Genomic DNA, 26866 nt, shown 5'->3' with positions numbered 1-26866 from the left:
TATTTTTTCCTGAAACCTGTTGTTTTATGTAACAGTCAAACTCTCAAATAGACAAACGTAGTAGAAGTACGTGCCAATTTTTATTCATTTTTTGGTACTTCTAAAAATTATTTATAATTAGTAAAGCTATTTCGATTCTTATTATCCATGTTCTTGGAAAAGTGTGACATCAATTACTGGAGGTGTAATTTTATTATTTTTTTTTTTGTAAGAGAAGATGATGACAATTTTAATAAGCAAATTTGTGATGCAGAAAAGAACACCCGTGTTTTTATTGCATATTTGTTGAAATAAAAAATCATTATATTTGTCATTTATTTTTCTACATAAATTGTATTTTAAAAATTATATATATTATTTTAACACAGATTTATAAGAAATAGTTTTTTTACAACATTTTAATTTTTTAAATATTTAAAAAAAAATTAATGCCCTATATTCGTAAATTATGTTGCTTTGCAAAAAATATCCCAGTTATTCAACAACTGAGCGAAATTTCGTGTCACGGAGGGCGCAACACTGCGTTCTACAATCACAAGTTCATTGTTTACAATTGATGTCGCCCGTGCTCGCTCATTATCTGTGCCGAATCAGAACTTGCTTTGTCCATTAGAATTGAATTAGGCGCGCGCGAATGGCCATTGAAAAAAGCGACATCGAGAATGATTTATCGCCGCGTGCCATGCATGACGTCGCAGCCGGAAAAGCGCTCGGCCATTGAAATAGCGCGGGGCAAACTGGGCCGACCTTGCCGCCTGTAATTGAAATTAAATTTTTATAATCCCCTCTCGCTATCGCAGCAAGCGAGTGGTGCAGGTGAAATAATAATAGTAATCTCTCAAGTTAATTTCACGCCCGGATGCACTTATTTCTGCGCGCGCTGCCAATATATTTTGCGATGCGAGCACCCGAAGGGACGAGAATTAATACTTCCGTCGTTCTGCGTCGTTCCACCTCCTGATGGGCTTACCTAATTTACAGTTTTGATCAATTGGGGCCCGTTATAGCATAAATCACAGACCTCACTGGCCGCATAAATGGGATTTTCTTTTACACAAAAAGTATTTTTTTAAAGTTGATTTTTACGCAGAATTTAGCTTTTGAACTTTTTGAAAACCTTTGTTTGAAAATCCAATTTCAGCAAAAAAAAATTTTTTTTATTCATTTTTCCTAATCGTTTTTTTACTTTATTTGGTCGACCGCAGACAATATTACTAATATTAGAGGGGCATTGTGCAGTTTGTAATTTTCATGCAAAAATAGTAGGGGTAAACTTTTTGGCTTTGGTGCCAATACAAAGCGAACTAAAAGGCCTTTGTTGGCTATAGCATCTACTCATCTTTGAAACCGCACTCGTGCCTGTCCATATCTGAAAAGATAGCATACATGCGCCCCATCAGAACTACAAGTCTGCCCAAGAGGACGGCTTCTCTTCCCAGGGCAGTGAAAAATTATTATAATTATTTAAGAGTGCTGTCAAGTTAAATTAATTATGACAAGTAAATTTATATTTATATGAAATTAAAATGAGCTTAATTGTATAAAACAATGCACATAAAATTTACATGCTTGTAAAACATAATAATATTGAATTTAATGTGATTTTTTTTTTAAATTTTAAGCTTGAGTCGTAAGGTCTTACTTTTTGCTTCAAATAAGATTTGTGCATTATTATAATATAATATATTACATATATATAATATTATTTGTATATTGTTTCAAAAATAATTCACTTGAGACTCGCCCAGAAGTGAAATGTTAAAAAATATGACAGCTACAAAAACTAAAAGTTTTATTTTTGTACAAATGAGTTTAAAATCTATAAGAATATTAGTAATTTATTTTCCACTTCCCTCTGTGGTTCACTCCATATCATGCTTTTAGCCAACTCGCTGCCGTGAATAATGACTTGCGATGTGTCTCTCTGCGAACAAACTTTTTGCGCCGGCAAGGAGACTAGCAAGTCGCCGGTTCTAGCATCTCTGAATCTATTTGCGTTGTTGGCTGCGAAAATCTCCGGCAGAGCTGTCGAGCACTTCGGAAAACATCGCGGCGCCAGCGAGACTGGCTCCGGGGAAATTGGGCGCCCCCCTGGCGCCGGCACGAGCTGGATAGAAAAACTTTGCTGCGCCGCTTGCCAAGTAATTCCTGATGACACCCGGGGATTCGGTTTTACTCTGCGAGTGTTAACACTCACCAGCCAAGCAAGTTTTAATCTCTTGTTTGTTTGTTTGCTTGTTGCAGACGTCCATGCCAGCTGGGAAGAGTGGTGGACATACGATGGCATTTCAGGTGAGTCTCGTTTTTCGTTACAGATATAAAATGAAAAAAGTTGAGTAACTAACTTTTATCAATAGAGAAAAGTGAAGTAAACCATAGTAATAACTTGACAAGAAGATTTTTTTTAGAAATAACTCATTCTATTCAATTATTTTTTACGAGGTAATGGTATTTTTAATACTGGAAACGAAACCATTTTTTTATGCCACATTGAAGTATGTAATGAAGCGATTCGGGCATGTAAAAGAATATCAGAATTTATTCTTTTTCTCTTGGTTGGTTCATTATATTTTCTTCGCTGCAATGGAGGAAAAGCAAAACAAAAATCAGATACACTCAATAACGTTGCTGGCTGGGAAAACAAACTTCCGTCTCGCCCATCATTAATCCCATTTTTTCCTTCTTGAACAAGAAATCTCATTGTTGAGCGCATCTCTCTTTCTCTCAGCGCTTAAGTTGATTTCTTTGCTGCTTTTCCGTCTTCGGGTAACGTCGTGATGTTGGGTGCCCGCTTTGCTGTCGGCAAATGAGCTTATTTGGAAGAACTCCTGGCAGAAAAAGGTTTCGTTGGTTGCTTTTCGCATGGCAGGAGCCACTCGCGCGCAGCTAGGGTGCTCCACGAGAGAATTGTTTGTGTGAATAAGCAATACGGCTCTCGCACTAGCACGCTTGGCTGGACTGCAAAACAAAGAAAAACTTTTGCTATCTGCCAAACAACCAGGCAAGCGAACTCGGTGCAAACAGAGAGTGCACTGAGAGCGGTGTGTAGAGGAAAAGGAAATTAAGGCTTCAAATTTTCTGAATAGGCATTCAAAATTTTGATGATGCAATTAGCTGTGAAAATGTAGGCACACACAAAAATGGTTACATTTGTAACCAAAACTAATGGCGCACAATTTTTATTGATAATATTTCTTGATACGAAAATCTTTTCTGCTTTTTTTTTTTAATTGAGATATTATTAGCTGACAGCTTTTCTATATTAATGTATAATTATCTATATAATTACAATATATTATTTTTCCAAAAGTGGTTTATTGGTCCTCATGGCTATTTTATTACGTGACTTATTCAAATGTGATATGTGAATAGTTTAGTGTAGTATAGTATATCAATATAAAGAGTGAATATAAATTGAAAAAAAAAATATTTTGGAATAACATTATGCAAGAACTATATGATAAATTATAACCATGCAGATTCAAACAAATTTAAAATAAAAATATTAATTTATATAAGAAAAAATAAAACGTGATGAAAAGATCTAATTATTGCTCTGAAGGCATAATTTTTTTTCAGCTCAATATATGAATATATTTTAAAAATTTATGAACATTGTTATTTATTATTATTACGTATTTTTTTTTTTAGCTTGGTGAACCTATTTTTGCATCACATAAACATATAATACTTATATCCTAATTCATACTATCAAAGTTAAGCCTTCCTGTTATTTTATTTTTTAATTTTGTTAAAAAGTTCAAAAACACCAAGAAAGTTATTTTATTAATATTCAATTCTCTCTGTAAATACTCTATGTAATGTCTTTTGAACAGTGTTAAAACTGTCTGCTTGAGTGCTCTAAATTTATATTTTTAAAATTTTTTATATTTTGTTTTGTTTAACGGTTTTTAGGCCTTTGAATTTTAGCTATTATCGGAATGTTAAATTGAATAAGCTTCCATTGTTTAGAAACCATTGCTGTCAATCCGCTAGAGGTGAATAATTGAAAATCCATGACCATAGTCTGAATAAAATAATAATTCGCTGGGCGGAAACGTATAAAATAATGGTCTCTAACCACAATAGTTTGGCTCCGAAAATGGGTCATGAAAAGATAATTTTATGCGATCTGTACACACGTATGCAGGCCAAATCCACATGAATTGTTTCAGCTGTCACTTTTGACAAGCAGTAATTAGTTTAACGATCTGTGCGCTGTGCTAGGATTAGTTATAATATGCGAGCTCCCAAAATTGTATCAACCGAATATATACTACACTGCTAATGACACACCAGAATTATATAAATAGTCTTTTATGCTAAGCAATGCCGGATTATTAATGCAGCGACCGTGAAAAATCTCCCTTAATGAAACACACGGAAAGGAGAGAAATAATAGTTTTCCTCCATTAGTGGCGACAGAATTTAAGCGCCGACGTGGCAGATTTGCGCTGTGATAATCTGCCGGGGTGTGGAAATTTATCGGCCAGTCGGGGTATAACAAGGCACTTTATCTGGTTAAATATTTCACACTGCAAGCGTGTGTGTTAGTGGCGCCTGGCGATATATTTCTTTCAAACACTCTTTCTTCTGCAGCTCTTATTTAATCGCTATAGAGAACACACGCCGTCATCATCCCGCTCGTTCTGCTGCCGGCGATAAAGTGGAGAATAAACTTTCCTTTCCGCGCCGAAAAAGAGTGAGAGAAAGAAAGAGGCTTGAACAATGTTTTGCCGCGGCTTAAAAAAGTTTTATTTCAATTATTCGAGCAGAATTGGACGGCGCCGTGAAAGGAATCGGGTTTTCCAAAGCCTCTTTTCGATACTTGGATACATACACACCCTTGCGCCTCTCGCCCGACGGGGCTTTGAGTGGAGAGATTTGCTTCGCAGCCTCGGCACGGAATTACCGAAACGAGAAAAGTGTGCAAAAGACAGAGCTTTGTACTATGCTTGCTATAGCAGCTAGAAGAAAATCACGTAAAAAAAATCAACTGGCTTGTTAAGCTGGCCGGAAAAGTTTAGATTTGTTCTTTATCAAACTGTCGGACATAATAATAATGGTTTTTTTGTAATAAAATAATGGGATTATACTATCTGGAAAAATATTATCATCTGATTTTTCTATTTTGTTACGATTGGAATTTTCCTGTCTGAGATGTAGAAGGGAAGATTTTTATAATGATCATTATTTTTCAAGTGTGCTCTACAAGCCATCTCTGTATTATACATACAAATCGTATCAATTTTCCAATGACCTAGTTGAGTTTTCTATGGAAATTCGCTTGCTCGCATTATCTTATATTCTGACGGCCAGTCTACAGTAAAGAGCACCATCGCCAAGTATGGATATGTTCCGAGAATATCTCGCCCACTTGAGGTTGCACTCTCGACTCTGCCAAACAAAGCGCGCAGTAAAGTGGTCGGACGGTCGGTTATACCTGCCCGCCGAGCATGAAAATCAAGCAGATTGTCGACATTCCCTTTATGGCAAATAAATACATGTATTTCGGGACCCCTTTGAAAGATAGATCCGACTCTGCATTCCAACTTCGATGTATGGAATCAAAATTTATAAATGCGGTGGCTGGGAGCCGCGTAATTAGACACGGAATTCGGCGCTTGTTCCAGCCTCCGCAGGTATATACTTTTTAATGGAAAAATCGATGCGGACCGTTGTTGGAGAAACAAGGAATGCTTTCGAAAGCGAGCGTTGGAATGTGTCGCCGGTCGCATTCCACTATGGATTATTAATTAATCCACCCGTGTAATTAATGACGATGCCACCACAGTCGTAACAATGCTGCCGCTCTTTTGGAATGGTTTATTAGACGTTTGCTCGTGTTATTGATGCGTTTGTCTGTCAATGCTCCATATTGTATTGTATGCTTGCGTGATGAAATTAATTTTCAACCAATTTCTTTATAATTTATTTATTTTCATGATTGTATTCTCATTTTTAAATTTATGGAAAACTTATTGTGTACATCACATTACAAAATATTTTTTTTTAACAGCAGCAGACGTAGAGAGTGATTTAACTTTAATTAAAATACAAAAGAACAAAATTAATTTGAACTCTGCAAATAAAACACGGAGTATTTGCAGAGTACTCTGGCGAGTTTTGCCTTACGGAGGAAAAAGGCAGAGCAAGCGCTCGCAACTAACATTTATGCTTGTTGGGCAATGCAAATTGCACGCCGGCCGTGCAAGATGGTCGGTCGGGAAAGAGGTAACTGGAGCATAAATCCATCCACAGAGGTGCAGCCCCGAGGACTTCATTAGGCGAGCGCGCGCGGCGTGTTTTGCTCACTTCAGTCTTTGAGGGGCGCCAACCCTGGCAGACACACGGCCAACGAGTTCGTGCCGAGTGTTTATGCGGCGCGCGTATTATCATTATCTCCGATTATTCTGCTTTTTGCTTGGCGGGAGGTCGACGTTGGGCACAGAGAAAGATTATTATCATTTTGCTCAAAAATATTATTATTAACTTTTTTTTTGTAAATAGTCAAAATCGTTTGAATGATTTATTCTATTAATACCCAATTAAATTATACCCTCTTGCCGATCAAATTTTATTATTGTCTTTCATGTATGTGTCCTTGGTTATGGTTTTACAATACATAATACCGGTTTGAAAAAGGAGGAAACCACAAGTTAGTGTTTTCAGTTTTTAATAGCAAAAAAGGCAAAGAGGTTTGCAGAGTATGGAAATTATTTTGCATTTTATAATACATATTTTAATTATTATTTTACTCAAGATGTTACAAAAAAAAATTAAAACTTTAGACACTTATAATAACTAACGAATTATGATTATTCCATTGGAACTAAATTGTATATTTAAATTAAGTTGAAAATAATTTAAATTTTTTAGAGGGAAATTTGGTTGATGTTGATGGTAGCAGGCAATCAAAAAATAAAAATTTGTCGCCTTCACCTTTTAACCTTCTCAGCTAGTATATAAACTTGTGTTGTGCTTATCACATTATTTAAAAACCACACATCATATTATAAAATGTTGAGCAATAACAGGACATGGAAAGACCTTGCGGTTTCAAAGTTTACGCCAAGTAATATAAGACTTGAATTTTATCACACATACAATTATCGCTTAGATACCATGGCATGCGACGGGCAAGTTCTGAGAAACTCGTCTGATTTTGCCGTTTTAAACTCCTTTGGCCGGGACTTTTACAAGGTTAGGTGACCAAATTTGTTAAATTCCATTACCATTCAAAGTTGAAACAAAATTGCAGGTCTTGACTAAGATAGATGGAAATGTAATCGCATCACCACTGAGCTGCATGTTTGCACTTGGCATGATCCATGCTGGTGTTAAGGGCTGCACAAAAGTTCAATTAGCGCAAAAATTGAAACTTCCTGAGGACGGTGCTTGTGCTGCGGAATTATTTCTGCATGTTTCAAATCTTTTGAAGGTGAAAATTTTATGAAAATAAAGCTTTGTTTCAAGCAAAAATTAAATAACTAATTATATAATAAACAGGATATTCAAAACGTCGAGCTGTCTTTGGCCAACAAAGCATTTGTGGCTGACGGTCTAGACATTTTGGAGGAGTACTATTCTGTTCTCCAAAAATCATTCTTTGCTGAAGCGGAGAACCTGAATTTTGCCCTTGAAGATGCGACGGACAAAATTAACTCTTGGGTCAAAAATAGAACAATGGATAAAATTGTAAAACTATTTGATGGTATAGATATGGATTTATTAGAATTATAAATAAAATTGTTGAATTAAAAAATTATAGAACCGTTTGATGTAAATACGAGACTGGTTTTGGTAAACGCTATTTACTTCAAAGGCAAATGGGCCAGTCCTTTTGACCCCGAAGAAACTTACTCGGCCGATTTTCACCCTGGTTCAAAGAGCCCCGTGAAAGTCCCAATGATGTACCAAAGAGGTGCCTTTGTGCATACCCACATGCAGGACTATGACGCACAGGCTCTTGTTCTGCCTTATGCGGTATAATTCATTTTTTTTACTCCCTTAACTATTTGCCAAGATTGCTTACAATACGCATAAATATGGTTCAAAGGGCGGTGATATAAGCATGGTGATAATGTTGCCGAACAAACCTGATGGGCTGGAAGAGCTGGAAAAGAAACTCGGAGCTGTAGAACTGAGGGAAATCTTAAAGGACGCTAATTCTACAGACGTTGAACTATTCTTGCCTAAATTCAAAACGGAGACTACCATAGAACTAGGCCCTTATCTTGCCCTGGTATTCTTTTATTGTTTTTTTAATACAAATTCAAAAAATATATTATATTATAACCAGATGGGACTAGAATTCCTTTTTGAAGGTAGTGCTGATTATTCCGGCATTTCAAAAAATGAGAAATTGTCTTTGACTCGCATGGTCCAAAAGGCGTTCATTGAAGTAAACGAAGAAGGCACAGAAGCCGCTGCGGCTTCTGGTATGGAGAAAAGAAATTTCTCACAAATTAATTTTCTATCAATCGCTTTAATAAATTTCAAGGAGGATCGTTTGAGCGCTCAGGGGCAGATGTCAGATTTTGCTGCAAGCATCCGTTTCTCTACTTTGTAGCCTATCGTGGCCAATTCAGTCTCTTTGGCGGAAGAGTTTCCTTGCCTACATTGAACTAAGACTAATGATGAAGAAAAAATAATATAAGTGAAAACATCTTTCAGAAATTTATGTCAATAAAGGCATATATATTTAACCTTATGTATTTTTTAAATCAAAATATCGTTTGGATTAAGTTGAATTGGATTAAGTTTTATTTTTTGTAACACTATATTTGTAACAACAAAAATATAATATCTGCCGTGGGTTGAAATAATAATAAATATATATTGAAGATTAAGTATACTTTACTAAGAAATTTTGAGAATGCCAAGAATTAAATGGATATTTAATGATCTGAATAACAATGAAAACTTGGAACACCAGAATTCATCGAAACTTTTTGATCGACTGGAGTGAAATTGATGAAGTTTATCAAACTAAAGAGCACCAAGTGATTATATATAAAGAGTATAAATATGCATTGGTGCCAAAGTCTTGAGCATTTATTTGTTCAAAGTTTAATGCGCAAAGTCGAAAGAAAGTCTCAAATCCAGAGGCATTGTTCCAGACGGTCGACAGAAATACACTCATTCCGCGCGAGGCACGTAGCGCCTCCTTTGTCTCCCACTCACTCTTTTTTCCCGTCGGGAACGAGTGGCGGTCTGTGAATTATTTCGAATTCAAAGCAAGGACTGCCTGGGAACAATAACAAAAATCCCGCCCAAGACGCGAAGCCTCTGCTGCTCACTCACGCGTTTTTCTTCAAGGACCAACAATGGGCGCAGATACTTTCATGAAAATTAAATCTCTCTAACTGCAGAGCTTTAATTACGGTGTCTGCACACATTCAACAACGACGGCCTGCCGCCGCCGCCGCTCTCTTTCGCCATCAAACAAAGTAACCAACTATAGCACTTTAACTTTTGTGAGAGAGCGCGCACACGCTCTCTTTTATTATGTTTGTAATAACAGAGGCGCGCCGGCTGCGAAAAGGCAGCCGGAGAGTACATATTTTAAAATTCAAACCGTTTGTACCGCTGCTGGCAAGAGCCCGTAAGAATAAAAAAAATAAAGCAGCAAATAAAATTACGGAATGTCGACGGCAAAGAGCTGCGAGAGAGCGGCAAGGCCCTACACACATGCACGTGAATGTGTATGCGAATTCGTGCCGGGAAAGGAGAACAGCCCAAAAAAGCTGCGCGCTCCGCAATGTGAAGAAGCGATGAGGGTATTATTGCGTCTGTCATTTTTTGTGGAGTTTGACTTCTGCTATTTCAAGTTACGGTGCAAAGTTTTTTAACAAAGAAACAAGTCAAGTTTACAAGTGCATAATTTCTTTTAACTTATATAAGGATGCAATAGTTAGAAAAAATTTTAAATAATTAAAATTATTTTTTTAGATGATTTATCTCCACAGCAAATTTTTAGTTCATTTTATATTTTTTAAAGATTAAATTAAATTAATGTGTTTTTATATAAATAAAGTTTGAAAATTTTAAAAAAATTTCATATTATATTTAGAATCATTTAATGTCTCTTCAAAACAAATGTTATGCAGAAAATCAATGAAGAATTTTTTATCAGTAATAAGAAATCTGCAATATTATTTAAAACAATGGTGCTTACTGTACAATATAAAATGTACTTATCAGACGTAGGAACTTATTTATAGTTACTAAGTGCGGTATTTTAATTGGAATTTTTGCTGCTTAATAGTTCTTCTCTAATTCTGACATTTCCCATAAAATATGTTCCATATAGTAAAACTTATAACTTTTTAAAATTCCAAGTAAAAATTTCTTCGTTCATTCACTGCAGAAAATTTTGACGTCAGAGCACATTTCCTAGAAAGAGATTCAGGCGGGAGGGTCGTCGAGACAAGGTTTTTCGCAGCTACAATTTAGCTAGAGCGGTTCGTCGTGACAAAAAGAGGGCCGTAGGTGTGTGCGGGTGAAAATGCTTTTGCGGCGCAGAGCAAATGCAGGGGATAAATCGAGGAGCGGGATTTCATTAAATTTATGCGCGGCTTTGGCCCCGAGAGTGCTCGCCAGATGCAAAACGCCAGGCGAAAAAATGCAAAAAGCGGGAAAGACGCGTGGGAAAGTGGGAAAAGAGATGTGTTTTCCAGATTAAGCTGGGCGAAAGCTTGATGGACACCTTGTCTGCGGGAATAGAAAAAAAGCAGGGAAATTGTTCTGCGGGTCGCGAGATTTATGTGTGGTTCACCTCCAGAGCTGTTGTATTTTTAATTTTGCTCTGTTCACAGAAAGCACAATTTCATCATACTGAAGCCAAATTACTTACTCTAAAAACAGACAGAAATAAAATGAAAAGGAAAAAAAACACTGAAAATACATCTTTTGCACATAAAAATTTATACCTCATCCCATTTAATTAAAACAAATTGATCGATGTAAAAAAATTTAAACAAGAAAAAAGTGGAAAATTTTCCGTGTTGATTTTTTTAGTAGAATTTTGATTATTTCTCCACCCTTATCTAAATTCGCACACGCTGCCATTATTTATTTTCACCCCCAGCCCTTATTCTGCACCCTGCCTCTTGACGTAAAGCAATATTTATCGTGGCGAGTATCGGCACTCGATTGGTTTTCGAGCCTTCGCTGAATCTTTTTTATTGCCGAGCGTTGAACGTGCCTAGGACGAATCAGGAAGAGGCAGGCAGGTATTTTAATTGTTGACTTTGGTCCGTGTTTGTTGTGATGATGGAAGGCAACAAGAGCCATAAACAAATATTGCGTCTCGTCTGCTCGCAGGCGTGTTTGATTCCCAAATCTGAGGAGCACGTGTGCCAGTTCTCAGAGAAAAGAGACCCCGAGAGACCGACCGACCGACAAGCCAGCAGTCACAAAAAGCACAGCCCGGCCGGCCGGCGCTGGGAAATTAAATTCTGCTACACTTGCGCCCGTCTCTCTGCTTTCCCGACTGGAAATGTCAGATGGATTTGATCAGGCTGACTTTTGAAATTTAACACTGGCAGAAAATCATCCCTTTTGCCCCAGACGAAGAACGAGCTCTGAATTTATGTGAGCGTCACTTTTCCGTAATTTATTCCGCGTCGAACCTCCACTGTCAGTTGGTTCTTGTGAAGTCTCCTTTCCCCAAAGAAAACCATCTCCTTTTATTTTTTTATTTTTTTTTTTCATGTTTAACAAGTGGCTCAAAAACTGGTCTGGAGCTGCTTTTGATATACAAATTCAAAAGGAAAAGTGAGCAAATTAATGAAACACGCCAAGACATTTGTTTGCCCGGACCGTAGCTAGATTCGTACAATCAAAGGGCCAGCTCGGTTTCATCCCTTTTCATTTGGCGCATAAATAAAGCAAACCCACGGTGGGATCGACCACACGTGCTCATGCTTGCCGACTGACAAACAAAAACTCTCGGCTGGGATAAGGCAAAGCCACAGTATTGCGGGTTGCTTTAAAATATGACGGACGCTGGCCGACAATGTAATAGGACGCGTACCTTTTATTAGGGCTCAGATATTAAGTCGGTTTAATTAGTTGTAGGTACAAGTGGGCGAGCGTGTGTCCGCACACAATTCATTTTGTCGCTCGCCCGCCCGCCCACACGCGCCGATCTGAATAGGGTGCTTTGGAGAGTCGCCCGCGTGCTGGTTGTATAGGACAATTTATTTGGCCTCTCTACAGCCCTGGGTGGGCAGAGGAAATTTTATTCTGGCAATTATGCAAATGATAAGTGAACATTTTATTGGAAATTATATCCACAGCCAAGAAAATTTAACAATTAATTAGGTAACATGTGTAGTAGTAGCGAGAAAAGGTATTTCTCCTCAAAGAAAAAACCAGCTGGATTTTTATAAGTTGACAGAAACGCCTCTTGCAAGACGGCTACGGTAATGCCAAAGAGACTGGAATAAAATTTTATTGGTTATAATAAATATAAATTTTAAATTTAATTTAAAATGAAAAACAAAAAAATCAGCTTCTTACATTGTAATCAGCCTCGAGTCCTCTCTTTTTAAGCAAACCCTCAATCTCAATTGCGATATTTTCCTGGGACGTGCCCTTGACATCAATATATTCACATTCGGAGGCTGCATAATGACAAGAAATAGCTTTGCGGAATCCCTGTAATTTTTTTTCTTGTTAATTATTCATTTATACTTGTGACACTTATTTCTGATAAAACGCATTTGATCTGCATTGAGGATAAAATATAAAAATATGTTATTCCACCATCACATTTTGGTACTTGAATTATTTATAGTTAAAAAATAAATACCTTTGTCACGTTTGCTCCAGAACCATGAATGATCAAGGGGTGGAAGAAGACAGTGTCGCCAGGGTTCATGGGAAGCAAGAGCAATGGTTCGTCTTCGAATCCACGAATTCCGTGATAGAATTTATTGACTCCACCCTTAAAAAAATCAAGGAATTTAGCCTCATATTTAAAAGTTCAACAAATATTCTGACCTCCCACTCAGGGTACTCATGCTGGTAGAGAACGCCCTTGCGATGCGAGCCAGGCAATACAACCAAGCACCCATTGTCAGGGGTGACGGGTTCCATGGCCGTCCAGGCGGCCACGATTCTGTCGGCCGGTCTGAAGGGGAAGTAATGCAAGTCCTGGTGCAGGGGGTGACGGGAGGTCATGGCACCGGAATCGGGGGGTTTGTTAATCAACATGGTGTGCATGGCCATAACGTTGGGACCAGTGAAGCACTCGACATAATCGAGCAGCTGCCAATATTTTAAATGATAATTTGTTTTTGCATTTGTTTTATTTATTTTTTACTCTTGGGTGCAGGATGTACTGAGAGAAAACGTCATCAAAGGCAATGTCCTGCACCTTATTGTAAAGGTTCTCCCCAGTGGCGCCTCTTTCCATAAGAGACACGTCTTTCATCATAGTCATCGAACCCTTGTCAAATTTCCCTTCGCACAGGTCAATAAATCTCCGCCTGAATTTTTAATAAATTAAATTTTAATTATAATATTTCAATAAAATTTTCATAACGAAGGTTAAATGTTCTTTTTTATACATATCTTATCTCTATTTAATTAAAATATGCGCATTTATATTTTTGCTTTTGGACTTTGTTCCTTATTGTTAAAAATTCAAATGACTTTGTTATTGTTTGATATTGAATTCCTTCTGATAATGGACCTAAATATTGCACAGAGAGTACAGAATCATAAAAAAGCACTTACGAGCAAGCTTCCATGAGCTGAGGCTTGACAACATTTGGAATGACAATGTATCCATTGATCTCGTAAAACTCCCTCTGTTGCGGAGTGAGAAGCGGGTTGTCGAGGGTGTAGCGGAACTGACCTGGACCACCGAATGCAGCAGTGTGTCTCAAGGACTTAAGAAGGAAAAAAAATAAAAATCATAAATAAATAAATAGAAATAAATAAATACCAGATTTGGAGCGAGCAAGTGGCGCTGGATGGTCTTAATCCGGTCAGTTGCCATTTTTCCAGCTGACACGTTCGAAAAGTAAAGATGGTAAAGGACAAAACCTGGCACAAATCACGTATACCTGCTTTTATATTGATCGATGCTTATCTAAAGAACGCTGTAATCTCGCTGGACTCATGGACTTTGCGATTTGCTGTCAGCGCCTTTCAGTTGCTCTCTCTGACAACGGTATCAACAATTGATTCGTTTCGCGACAAATTATCTGATCTCAGAAACTTGAAGCTCGCATAACAACAATCATCACAGATAGATAGGAAAATAGGCGTGAGCTGCAGCTGAGCACCGTATATGACTGACCATACTTACCACACAATAATATTCATTCCAATGAGCAATGCGGCATCTATCGAATAAAAAGTAAAGCAGCGCGAACGGGTTAAAAAATAGTGAAAGGCGGAGAGGGGGCACTACGAATACAACGCATCACTTGCACTGCATGTTGTTGCAATGCATAAGTAGGCTATATCATTATGTGAGAATCTAATACAAAAATTATATAAACAAAGTTTAATATTTTTATTTTAAGTATCCATTTTTAATGTTTTATAATAATGTTTTTATTTGTTAAAAATATTATTCTATGGATGAGAGAATTTTTAAAAAAAAAACGCACAATAATTATATAAAAATTATATTCAAAAAGTAATTAATAAAACTTTGTAAGATTTAATTTATTAATTAAAGTTATAGTTTATAAATTTTAACAATACGACAAAATTTTATAAATAAATAAATAAAAATTTTAATAGGATTTAGTCCTATAAATTAAAATTTAATGTTTAAATATTATTAATTTTTATTTTACCTTTCACTAAGTTGATGTCAATTAAGAATCATTGAAAAAATACAGAAATTTAATACTTTTTTTTGTTTATTTAAATTATAATACCTTGGTTTTCAAATAATTGAATTAAAAAGAGATTTTTTAAAGTTTAGGCTGGGCTGGTCACACGTCCTCCAAATATAGTGAAAGACCTTTTGAATAGTACAAAGTACAAGAATGGATGGTCACAATTGAAAATGACCTGCCTCGGTTGCAGTGCACTCAGTCCAACAAACGTTACTCCTTGAGGGTTTTTGAATAATTTTTGTAAAATTATTATGCTAAAAATAATAGTTGAAATTTATTACCAGTTGCTGCTGCTGCCTCAGCGCCTTCTTCGTTGACCTCAATGAAAGCTTTTTGCATAATCGAATCGACACTCACATTTTCATCCGTAATTCCACTGAAGTTTGCATTTCTTGAAAATATCAAATTAACGCCATTCTGATCATTTTATAAAAGAAAATAATGTATTTTAAATTAATTTTTACGTAAAGTGCAAATTAACTTCAAAACCTTTTGCAGCAGAGATTTCAGGTCGTGAGTGCTCTCAATTTTAAACCTGGGCACTGAGAGTTGAAGCAGGGACCTTTTGACACCTGAAATTAAATCTGCCAAATCTCCTCTTCCAAGTTTTCCTTCTAATTCTGCCAAGCCGTCTTCTTTGTTGGGCAAAACTATAACCATGCTCATTTCATCGCCCTACACATCACATATTTTTTTCATTGTAAGAAATACATTTTTTTCAATACCTCATAAGGAAGGATCACCAGTTTTGCATCATACTGATCTAATTCTTTATAAAATAATTTTGCCTGCTGGTACATCATCTGCACATTAAAACTTCTACCAGCTGATTTGAATGAGGCAGTTTCAGTTTGTGATCTGCTAAAAGCTTGTTTCCATTTTCCTTTAAAGTACAGTGCACTTACGAGCACCAGCTTGGTGGTTGGCGGCAAATCATCTATATTTTAAATATATATCATTTAAAATTTTTATTCAATCAATCTGTATCTAATGCTCACTTTCAAAAAGTGTTAAAATTTTTCGGTTTGTTGCCCATGCAATCCAGTTATTAATTTTTTTAGTCGCTTTAGGGGCGGTAAAGTCGATACTTTCAATTGTCGTGAAAAAATTTTTTTCCAGGGATGAAACGTAATCCGGTTTGACCTCTAAATTACTAGCAATGAAGGCCTTGTTGGCCAGTTTTAGTTTCACCTCCTTTGCGTTCTTTATAATTAGAAAAAAAATTATGATTTTGCGTGGATATTTGTTAATGTTTACTTTTAAACCACTGATGGTCTCAAAGAAAAATCTTTCAACTTCATCTCTCTGAGAGGGAAGTTGAAGTGCTTGACGTAACTCCGTCTCGGTACCTCCTCGGGCACCCATAAGTGCCATGGCAAGCGCAATATATGCGCTGATGGGTGAGGCAACTACATTTCCCTCTGTAGCTTGCAAAGTCTGATTAAAATAAAAAATAATTTTTAATTTTTATTTTTAATATTCACAACTAACCTTGTAGAAGTTGATACCAAACCCACTAATTGGTGATTGCAGTACCGGAGAGCTCATATTCGAGTAGGATGGTTTAGTAGAGAAAACCTTTTCTTTCTGGACGTGCTCTGAAGACGTCAAGCGACTTTTAAAGGAAAACCGCAAAAAAAGACTCAACCAGAAGCGTATGGTTTCATTGGTTTCTAAAATAGGCTATGACAAAAATTACCATAGAAAGCCGTATTTTTAACTTACTCAATAGAATTTGTTGTTACATTGTAAAATATTCCTATAATATTATATAATCTGATATAACCATTAGTTTGATATTTTACTTATTCCCCGCATTGAGGCATGGTACTTATTTAAAATAATTTAAAATATTACTAATTTATCTAGCATCAAAATATTAGTTCTAATTAATTGCCATATAATGTTGAAATTTTATTTTGTTTTTATTGTGAAGCTTATCTGGCTATTTTTTGTTTTGGGGTCACTCAACCCGTGTCTTTAATTTGTCAGGAAAAAGAGTGAAGCCACAAAAAGTTCTAACAATCTTTGAGCGGTTATGTTGTTTTTAAAAACCTTTTAACCAAACTTTTATCAGTATAAAACTAACAATACACCAATTTGAAAGCAATCCAAATACAATTAATTATGCACATTTTAGCCTTAATATATATTAACATGAGTGTCATGAGTTTTAAATCCGATTAGGCAAGGTGGGAGAGTGGAAAAAAACAAACTAGCAATGTGCAAATAATTAGATTAAACTAATATTAGCAAAAATGAAAATAAATTTTATTAATTTTTTATTTGGAATTAAAAAAATGTAAATTTCATGCTATTTTTTCAAACTATATAATATCCATTATTTAAAAATACATTTAAAAAAAGATTAATAAAAATAAAAATATTATGGGTGATAATATTCAATGAAAGTATTTTTAAATTCAAATAATTTTTTTTTCTCACTCACTTATATATTATTTTAATTTCTTTGACATTTTGCAGTAAAATTATTTTACTAATAAACTTATATTTCTGACCACCCGTAAGCATTATGTGAGAGTAACATTATTGCATCTATATTGAATACATACTGGCTTGCAGAAAGGCAATAATTGAAAACATACTTTATTTAGTGTTTTTGAGTATGCATTAAAACTCGGTTTATAAATTTTCATTTAAAATATGCAATGATAAAATGATAGCCAGTTGAAACATTTTATTTAAAATTAAATTAATATCACTTGTTATGATAGCGCGCACAAAAATATTCGTGATATAGTGATTAAACCGTTCTCATTGCAAATGACATATTATTATGTGATTTAAAAAAATATTAATATTTTATTGGACAAGAAAAGAAATTTGAAATATGTAGTACATATAATATCATAGAATAATATTCAATACAGTATTTCCATTTTGCCATTGACTAGGCTGGTGTTGCTACACGTCCTCCAAATAAAGTGAAAGATCCGTTGAATAATACGAAGTACAAGAACGGATGATTGCAGTTCATTGTAGGCAGGCCCGCTCTAAAATTGAACGAAATTCCTAAGAGTTGTAGAAAATTTAATAATCAATTAATGGTGATCATAAATATTGAGAAGAATCTATTACCACTTGATACTGATCCCTCAGCGCCTTCTTCATTAACCTCAAAATAAGCTTTTTGCACAAATGAATCGACATTCACTTTTTCATCAGTAATTCCACTGAAGTCAGCAGTTCCTCCGAATAATAGTTTCAAACCAAGCTATTAATAAAATTAATTGTGAAAATCAATTTCATTAATTCTATTTATGATTGCAAACCTTTTGAGAGATTGTTTTCAAGTCATGGGTGCTCTCAATTTTGAATCTGGGCAACAAAAGATTAATTGGAGACTCTTTGGCACCTTCAAGCAGAGTAGGCAAATCCTCCACCCCCAGTTTCGATTCCAAATTGGGCAAACCATCTTCTTCTTTGGGCAAAATGATAACCATGCTCAATTCTCCACCCTATAATATTAGTTTGCAATAATTATAAGGGTGAAAAATTTGCTGTTAACTATTTCATACTTCATATGGCAGAACCACGAGTTGTGCGTCATATTGTTCCAATTTTTTGTAAACAAATTTAGCTTTGTGTGACATCATTTGCACGTCTACATTGCCACCAAGAGCCGATTTAAATGGGGCAGTTGTCGTTTTGGTCCTATCAAATGGATTTTTCCAGTCGCCCTTGAAGTACAGAGCGTTGACAAGAACAAGTCTGGTGGTCAGGTCTAATGGCTCTGAATTGAAAACCGTTGTATACATTAATTATTGTTTAAATAGAAAAGGTTTTCTATAACTTACCTGGAAAAAGGTTTATAATTTTTTGGTTAGTAGCGTCGGCAACCCAGTCATTAATTTTTGTTGTTGCACCAGCGTTTTTAAAGTTGACGCTTTCCAGAGTTGTTAAAAATGACTTTACCAGGGTAGCAACATAATCAATTTTTATTTCAAAATCATCATCAATGTAGGCCTTGTTTGCCAGTTTCATTTCCACGCCCTTTGTGTTCTTCAATTTTAATACGAAATTAATTATTTCCATGTAATAATTTTTGTATATCAAATATTACTTTCAAGCTATTGATGACTGAATAGAAAAGATCTGCAACTTCCTCTCTATTAGCAGGAAGTTGAAGTATTTGCAGCATCTCTGCTTCCGTTTTTCCTCGAGCACCGTTAAGGGCCATGGCAAGGGTAATAAAAGCACTGATTGGAGAGGCCACAACATTTCCCTCAGTCTCTTGTAATACCTTATTGGTATAATGAGTGTTGATTAATTCCTAAAAATATTATATAATTCGGCGCATCTAAAACTAACCTTGTATAGTTTGATGCCAAAGGCGCCAAATGGCGATTTTACAGCAGGAGAACTCATGTTTGATGATTGTGTGCTATCTGACAGACACCCTCTGATTTTTATACAAAATTTAAAGGAACCGATAACACATGAAATTCTCCAACCTTCAAATTTTGTTATTGCGTGTTTCCCCCGCCAAAATTTGTGACACTTACACCAATATTTGCCGGGAAATGTGATATGAAACCGCAGAGCAAAAAAATCCTAGTGGTTTTGCTCTCTTTAAAATACATTTTTATTGTAAAACATAATTACATACATTAAGAATTATGCATTCTTGTGAGCTGAATTGAATGTTCGCACAAGTTGCCGAAGCGAATGGGCAAAATGTGTTTAGGGTCCAATTACACGAGGGCAAACAAAACCCTTGCGTCCGCTCTCAAAGGGAATCAGACGTGCACGTTCTCAAAATTAAAATATACGGGTGAGAGGAACAAACTTGTGCGTGGAGAGGCGCGTCTTTTTTGAGAGATGCGCGCACCTGCCGAGAATTTCAGCCTAATTAATATTCTCTAAGAGCCGAAAGTCTCGCGCCTCCCTTGGCTCGGCGGTAAGTAAGCCGAGCACTCCAGGTGATGCCTGCAGTTATGAATTTCTAACGTTGCCTTTAATGTGTTTGCTCTCGCGCGCCGAGTCAAAGGAGAGAGAAGAGGCCTTGCTTGCGTACATCTCGTCAGACACATGCACGCAAAAGGGTGTGCGAAAGGGAGATATTGAGAACGTCATCAAATTATCATCGCCCGCGAGGGCACTGAATTTTCTCTTTTCTTTTCCGCCAAGAGAATCTCATTCTTTTTTCAACGCCGCGCTTCTTGTCTTTCATGTGCAAATTCCCCGTCCTTGGGGAGCGACATTTGTGCTCTTTGTGTAGTACCTTACCTGGGCTCTGGTCTCTCTCAGTCTCTCAGTGTTATTTTTTTTGCCCTGCACATTCCGACAAAACAATCCACTGGGGAACGATTTGAGTTTTGTTCTCTCGCCGTATACCGACCGGCCTCTAAAATGAGCATTATCTTTTTCCACAAACACAATTACGCCAAGTGGTTTCGGCCGTTCCAAAGTTGTGGGGTCGATTAGGGTAATTGCCGTTGGAGACTTTAATTGCTTTTGGCGGACGAAGAAAGGACAAAGGGTGCTTTAAATGTTCCGGATTAACTTGTTAGTAGGATTTGACGCGCATCTGCGAATTGCAAATTTTTGTTTGATGCGTTTTGTTTTTGCTTCAATGCTTGTGATGGATTTACATTAGAATTAAAGCAATGCTGAATTAAAAGAAAAATCTACCAATTGGAGTTTGTAAAACTTTTTATACAAACAATGATGAAATTTAGTTAAATGTGTCTGAATTAGGCTGTGGTATTATTTATTATATTCCCTTCAGTTCTTAGGGAATTAAATTATTAAATGAGTTAAATCATCATTGTTTCCGTTTTTTATTTTATTCAGAGCTTAATTTAAAGGAAAAGTATTATTAAATATACAGAATTATTACAACAATAATTTATATCCCCCCATTTGATTTAACTAACCCAATTTTTAAAAAGATTATTGATAAATTTTTAATTTAATTTAATTTTTATTTATTGATTTGATGTAAGATGTTGTGAATTTCATTTTATCTGAATGGAGAATAAATAAAGAAATAAATATAAAGTCAATTTGATGATACAGAATTTTTAGGTTTTAAATAAAAAGGAGGATCTGTAGATATAAAATATATATTATTTCATATAATATCGATGATAAAAAACATTCCTTTTGTAGGCAAAGTAAAGCTCACACCAATTAGCTCAGAGAGTGAAAGAATAAAAAATTAAAATGCAACCGGCTGCAAGTGGGCTGGTGTGCCTGCGAATATTTATGGTAACGAGAAGCATACCGCTAACGATGTAATAAAGTAAATTAAATCCAAGCGGAGCCCAGGGAGAATTTATTAAGCCGCTGGAGCACCACTTTTCAGTCGTCGCAGCGGAGCTTTTTCGAGCGGCTGACTCGAGAGCAGCGCGAAATATAATGATCGCCTTAATTAATGCCGCAGTCGAACACACGCAAATCAAAATCGCAGCAGGCAACGCGATTCATTATGCAAAAATATCGACGCGCGGCGGCGGCGATTTATTGGAATATTCGCAGCGCCAGCGACGGATTTTTATCCCTCTCCGTATAACAAACCCTTTATGCAAACACACGCTACTCTGATTGAAAAACAAATTCTCTAATGAAACTGTAAATTGAAACCGGCCGCCACACGATCACCGCTCGCCGCTGGGATAAAACATCAATATGTGCGCGTGCCTGTCATCGGTTCTGGGATTAAGTTCGCTCCATGTGCATTCATCATTCGATGATTATTAAACAAGCTTTCTCTCACTCTATCTCTCTTCCTCTCTCTCTCTCTCTTTCTACCTCCGATTCAAAAAATATTGTGGGAAAGAGCAGGATTTTATTTGTTTGACCGGTTTTTGACCGCCGCCCGACGGTGCCGAGTATTTACGGCTACTGGTTTTCCTCCCCTGCCCAGCTCATTGTGGTTCGGCAAATGAGAATTCATGTTGCACGAATTGCACGCCGACTCATTTCCTGCACGGAGGTACACATTCATTCACCGTCCTGTGTGCGCAAATTTGAGCCAGTGTTATTACCTCAGCGTGTTGCAGTTACGCTTTTATTAACCTGTCGCCAGCGAATTTGCGCTTTTCTAGGTCAGCGTCATGGAAATATTTAATGGGAGGCCAAATAATCATGCTAGTTATATTTTTGTGGAAAAGTGATTAATATTATTATATACTCTTTTGGTGTAAATGAACTCTCTTCTACACAAAATAATGATTTTAATTCATACTCGTTTTTCTTTTTTACAATAAATTTACACATTATAATTTCATATTTCAACATATTGAGGATTAATGAAACGACTTAATATTTTTATTTATGAAATCGATTATCTGTCAAGGATATACTCTCATAAATTTTGTATTTAATTTACTGTGAATGTTTTATTACTTCAAGTGTTCAAATATTAATTTTAAATTAAAAATTTATTAAAATTTCAAAATAACACCAAAGTAAGAATAAATAATTTCTGTAAATAAATCTTCTTCACCATGTACTGAAAAATAGCAATAATGAGAAATCTACATTCAAATTTTACCCACTGGAACCCCGCAAAACCAAACCACCCCCACAGAGCGGAACAAACGGCGGAAAATCCTCTCTCTGCAAACACAAAAGCCCATCAGAGCGTGCACAGCAAATGGCACGGGGTGGCTCAAAAGCTGACGTTAATTAGTGACTTTTTGCGCGACGGCGACTGGATTTGCGTCGCGTCCCCGCGATCAATGCAAAATCGAAGCGACGGTTTTTTAATAATGCCGTTTTTCTCTGTTGACAGGTCCGGCTTTTTGGGGGCTGATCAACCCACAGTGGAGTTTGTGCAACAAGGGTAGGCGGCAGTCGCCGGTCAACATAGAACCTTCGGCTCTGCTCTTCGACCCACACTTGACGGCCATCCACGTGGACAAGCACAAGGTAAGACACGAGAAACCCTATTCAAAGTGGAGCGCATCCCTGCCGGATTAATTTGATTAAAATGAAGACAAGACTTACTTTTCAAAGCAGTGATTATAATTGAAACTCTTTGCTTTGTTTTCCTTTGGCATCAAAAAGGTCCTTTGTCTTTGCAATGAGATCTCAGATTTGATAGTCGCTCCGAACGGGCCACGCACAAAAGAAAGGTGCGAGCAGATTCTTCTCTAATTTAATCCCGGCGCCAAGTAAAGGATCTCGAGAGAGAGAGGAAAGCTGATTAAACAAGAAAGGGTCCCGCTCACATTTTATTATTTCAAGTTAATGGGCTTATTTGGCGTTCAAGGGCCGTCTCGTCTCATCTCTTAATTTCCTCGGCTTTCAATGGGAAGTCTCGCTCGCGTTGCTCAAAGATCTGATAACGTTCACGTACCGAGTAAGTGTCGTTTCACTTGCAGCGAGAAATGAATGAAGATCGTGTTATACCGTAAAGTGTGGAAGGAAATTAAATTCCTTAAAACTTTGAGACGAGAGCCAGCAAACCAGCGTGCAAAGCTTTAATTAAGATTACGGCCTCTCTCTTCATCTCAGTGATTTGGTTAATCGTCAGGCGGGAGATGATTAAAAGAGAATGTTGCAAAGGAAAAATTGAATGAAATCTGACTGATCAATATTATATTCAGCTTATTGTTGAAGGAAGTGAGCGAAGGCAAATATTTAAGAGTGTATTTTATTTATTTATAATATAATTAATAAATTTATATTCCAACTGACTGATCTTTCCAACCCATGCTATTTGCTAATGATGATTTTTGTAGAATTAATCTAGAAGAATTCTCGTTTCCTTTTTTATTAGATTCAAAATTCCTGAAAGTTTATTAGACCCGGAAACGACGCTCTTGTTCCATTTTTTTATTTTATTTTAAACTTAACAGTTTGAAAGTAAATAATAGTTAAATCAACCAACTTTCCCCAAAATTTGACACTTTTTAATATTTCTCTTTATATTTAAGCTCTAATATGGCGCACAATATTTGAAGGCAAAAAATCTGATCGTAATTTTTAAGACGAACTCTCATTTAAGTAAAATATTAATAGGTATTTTAAATTTGATATAAATTTTTACAATCATCCCACTGTTAAAAAAGATTTAAAATTAATAAGTAAAATATGTTCATCTGCAAATGGAGTTCAATAAGTTGTAATTACAATTCATTTGCATGAAAATGATCTGTCAGAGCGATGACGCCAATAATTCTGGTCGGCATTTGCCCACAGATAAGCGGCACCCTCTGGAACACGGGCCAATCGCTGGTGATGCGGGTGGACGGCGACACGAAACACCACGTCAACATCACCGGAGGGCCCCTCGCCTACAGATACCAATTCGAGGAAATCTACATCCACTACGGCGCCGAAAACCACCAGGGCTCCGAGCACCGAATCCACGGACACGCATTTCCGGCCGAGGTGAGAGCGAAATTAATTACCGTAGGCTGCACGACAGGGTGTGGTCAGGCCACTTAATCCGGCCTTGTTTGACTGTCCGTCCAAAATGCACCCCATTCTAGTCCCGGGGGTCTTCCCAATCGGCTACGGGTGCGCGAAATATGGATTGATTTTAATCACGAAGTAATTACGAGATGCTTTTGAAAATATGAAGACTCACTTTTAAAACACTCTTGGCCTCAAATCAGATTTTTTATTTACCACAGAAAAGATAAATGTTTCATAATTTTAGTAAATATAATTTTGTAATAATTTTTGTTATATTTTTAGGTTTAAAAAAAATTTATTTTAAGCAGTTGTATTTTAAAAATAATAACTTTGTTCTGTATTGAGTTCTTTGTCATTGAAATTTATTTTCAAAATTATTTTGAATTAAGTTTGTTTAAATTTTATTTTTTACAATTTTATACATTTTTTCTAAAAATTGTACATTGATATACAGAGTATAATGAGCTAAGTGTATTGAGATATGCACATATGCATAATTGCATACTTCATTTCAAATGCTATTGCAGATCCTAAGTAAGATGCTCCGTGTTAAGTATTATGCTAATATTTTTGGCACTTTGTCAATTTTAAGTAATGATCCTTTCATCTGTTAATGTATTTGTTTAATAAACTGCATGAATCTGATCTTTGATTGAGATGACAAGAATGGAGAACTTGTTCGCGCTTTGCTGTCAATTATTTAAGAAGCTCTGGTCGCGCGTCATTCAAATGTCAGCCCTTGGGGATGAAAGTTTCGTCACCCTTGAGAAGCAAACGCCACCCTTGACGGTTGACACTTTGACTCTCTTAAGTAAGCGGAAGCTAATGAAACGGTGTGGCTGCGTTTGCCGCCTAATTAGGATTTGGAAAGCTGTTTTGAGATGTAATTTATCTCGTCAGCTTCTTCCTTAATTGTATAAAGCCTTCTAGTGCTTGATGTCTAAAGGATTTGCCAGTTAATCGCCTAAACTTCACAAAGAATGAGGATTTGACAATTTTTTTGACACTATTGAATTATTGCAAGTGGATCAAAGCATCTATGGTTTTCTTTTTTCCATATTTTTGAACAACTTTTAATTTAGGCTTGTATTTTAAGTTTTTATTTTATTACTATTATTTGCCAAATCACCTTTATCCCCTAAAAGCCAAATTAAAACAAAACCGTTATTAAATGAATTTTATGCTCTCATCTGCATCCTCTCGTAATAATTATTAATTATTATTATAGAACCTAATTAAAAATGGATCCTTCATATTTGATAAATTTCATTGATTTGCTTTAAATTGATTTTATTTAAATTTATTTGCTAAAAAATTTATAAAATTTTATTTTTTAAATTCTTACGAGTCTTAAAAAAAAAACAATTCTTATTGAAATTTACTTTATTTAACAGTTTAGCATAGTATAAATTTAATATTCTATTCATCACTGATGTTTAATGTAGCTTTAATAAATGCACAACAGCATCGATAGGAAGCTCTTTTGCATAAATGCAACTGGGAGACGGCTGTGGTAAAATGCGATTTTCCCTAGAGTTTTATTCGTCACGTTTGTGTGTCTGGCCAGAGATTTAATTCAGTGCGCGCTCGCCTGCATAAATAACAAATCCGCTACTGTGCTGCGCGATTTTGAATTCCGCGCATACCTGCCTGAAAATTAACGATTAACAGAGTGTGCTGTCGACAAAAGCTTATTTAAAGTACTGCTTGACTGTCATCTGCATTGTCGCTGAATGCAAAACAGCAACCAACGTAGACTTATCAGTGGAAAGAACGCGACAAGAAAAAAATTGCACATTGTTGAACGTCCCTGTCCCAGTCAGATAAACGAGATAAAAACTAATAATCAATCTTTGTTATTTAAAGCTTTATGTATATATAAAAGCAATTTTCCTTGTAAAAATTTTATTTAATAAAATAAAAAAAATTTGAAAATAGATCGCTTATATTTTTTTCTGTTATATAATTAAACCAAATAATATTTCTTTTGACATTTTACAAAATTTTAGTACAATTAATAAAAATAAATTATTTTTTTGTGCACAGAGAGCAAATTTAAATAAATTACATTACCCTCCAACCATTGTTATAATTAAAATAGTGTTTGCAATTGACAATACTGTACATGTCAAATATCTCACAAGATGAAAAGTGCTGTACAAAACAATATATTAATTAAGTACAATGAAGTTTAAGTATAGACATTTTTTTTAATATCCTCCTTTTATTATTTATAAACTAAATCCATTTGCTTTTATCCGCAAGAAACACGTCCATCAATGTTGCTTTTTTATCATTACTGTCTGTGAAATGGCCGTTAATAATCAATAGCAGTTTGTTTCACTTTCCAGACTGGTGAATGATTTTCAATCCACCTGTGAATTCGGTTTATTCCAACGCTGCCGCCACTGTTGTGTTCTCTCTGATTGCTTTTTGTTTGCACTTGCACGTGTGCTACGCTCAAATGAATAAAGCCGCGATTGCAGATAGTGCTGCTAACGTTTCACAGGAACAAAATTTTTTATTTTATAGCAATTTAGAGGATAAAAGCATTGGTTCGAAAACTACTCAAATGTCAGCATTTGACATTCAACGTTCCCAGG

The 26866-nt window shown here is 35.9% G+C and overlaps 4 protein-coding genes across 6 annotated transcripts in view; 2 read left to right on the top strand and 2 right to left on the bottom strand.

Moving 5' to 3' along the window:
• Positions 1–26866, top strand: part of LOC132200442 (carbonic anhydrase-related protein 10-like) — a 41224-nt gene that overhangs the window by 286 nt on the left and 14072 nt on the right. Inside the window, exons 2-4 of the mRNA XM_059625907.1 lie at positions 2245–2292; positions 22633–22769; positions 24045–24236. Of these exons, the coding sequence (XP_059481890.1) occupies positions 2245–2292; positions 22633–22769; positions 24045–24236 (377 nt within the window). The remainder of the gene's footprint in view (positions 1–2244; positions 2293–22632; positions 22770–24044; positions 24237–26866) is intronic.
• LOC132200261 (serpin B4-like) lies at positions 7088–8817 on the top strand. Of its 2 annotated transcripts, none has more exons than XM_059625596.1 (7): positions 7088–7203; positions 7262–7441; positions 7510–7714; positions 7826–7986; positions 8060–8245; positions 8303–8441; positions 8504–8817. In XM_059625596.1, exons 1-7 carry the CDS (start codon positions 7126–7128, stop codon positions 8629–8631), a joined length of 1077 nt encoding a protein of 358 aa, XP_059481579.1. In that variant the 5' UTR covers positions 7088–7125; the 3' UTR covers positions 8632–8817. The 2 variants fall into 2 exon arrangements, with proteins under 2 accessions (XP_059481579.1, XP_059481578.1); XM_059625595.1 differs by having other exon boundaries at positions 7772–7986; positions 8504–8816.
• LOC132199731 (phytanoyl-CoA dioxygenase, peroxisomal-like) lies at positions 12260–14269 on the bottom strand. 2 transcript variants are annotated; one of them, XM_059624675.1, is made up of 8 exons: positions 14082–14269; positions 13961–14022; positions 13750–13904; positions 13334–13499; positions 13012–13278; positions 12821–12955; positions 12529–12666; positions 12260–12446 (listed from the first exon to the last, which is right to left on the bottom strand). In XM_059624675.1, exons 2-8 carry the CDS (start codon positions 14012–14014, stop codon positions 12393–12395), a joined length of 969 nt encoding a protein of 322 aa, XP_059480658.1. In that variant the 5' UTR covers positions 14015–14022; positions 14082–14269; the 3' UTR covers positions 12260–12392. The 2 variants fall into 2 exon arrangements, with proteins under 2 accessions (XP_059480658.1, XP_059480657.1); XM_059624674.1 differs by having other exon boundaries at positions 13961–14268.
• LOC132201408 (alpha-1-antiproteinase-like) lies at positions 14815–19316 on the bottom strand. Its single transcript, XM_059627565.1, has 14 exons — positions 19203–19316; positions 18955–19134; positions 18689–18893; positions 18410–18624; positions 18164–18349; positions 17970–18105; positions 17846–17903; positions 16362–16485; positions 16128–16307; positions 15869–16073; positions 15596–15807; positions 15360–15545; positions 15152–15287; positions 14815–15086 (listed from the first exon to the last, which is right to left on the bottom strand). Exons 1-14 carry the CDS (start codon positions 19257–19259, stop codon positions 14953–14955), a joined length of 2214 nt encoding a protein of 737 aa, XP_059483548.1. The 5' UTR covers positions 19260–19316; the 3' UTR covers positions 14815–14952.

The sequence above is a fragment of the Neocloeon triangulifer genome, unplaced genomic scaffold, assembly GCF_031216515.1.
Source record: "Neocloeon triangulifer isolate White Clay Creek 2 clone unplaced genomic scaffold, ASM3121651v1 ptg000014l, whole genome shotgun sequence".
NCBI lineage: Eukaryota > Metazoa > Arthropoda > Insecta > Ephemeroptera > Baetidae > Neocloeon > Neocloeon triangulifer.
The sequence above is the reverse complement of the archived record's forward strand: the minus strand, read 5'-3'. Positions and strand labels throughout refer to the sequence as shown.

Bases quoted from the DNA above. Each gene is read 5' to 3' on its own strand.
- LOC132200261 (XM_059625595.1), top strand. From the start codon at position 7,126: ATGGCATGCGACGGGCAAGTTCTGAGAAACTCGTCTGATTTTGCCGTT. The intron at 7,204-7,261 runs GTTAGGTGACCA...ACAAAATTGCAG, and splicing joins TTGGCCGGGACTTTTACAAG to GTCTTGACTAAGATAGATGG. The intron at 7,442-7,509 runs GTGAAAATTTTA...TATAATAAACAG, and splicing joins ATGTTTCAAATCTTTTGAAG to GATATTCAAAACGTCGAGCT.
- LOC132201408 (XM_059627565.1), bottom strand. From the start codon at position 19,259: ATGAGTTCTCCTGCTGTAAAATCGCCATTTGGCGCCTTTGGCATCAAA. The intron at 16,486-17,845 runs GTACTTCGTATT...TTCCTTTAAAAG, and splicing joins AACTGCAATCATCCGTTCTT to TCGCTTGACGTCTTCAGAGC. The intron at 15,808-15,868 runs GTGAGCATTAGA...TTTAAAATATAG, and splicing joins AATTTTAACACTTTTTGAAA to ATGATTTGCCGCCAACCACC.
- LOC132199731 (XM_059624675.1), bottom strand. From the start codon at position 14,014: ATGGCAACTGACCGGATTAAGACCATCCAGCGCCACTTGCTCGCTCCA. The intron at 12,956-13,011 runs GTCAGAATATTT...GATTTTTTTAAG, and splicing joins ATGAGTACCCTGAGTGGGAG to GGTGGAGTCAATAAATTCTA. The intron at 12,447-12,528 runs GTAAGAAGCTGA...ATTTTATTCCAG, and splicing joins GACTCGAGGCTGATTACAAT to TCTCTTTGGCATTACCGTAG.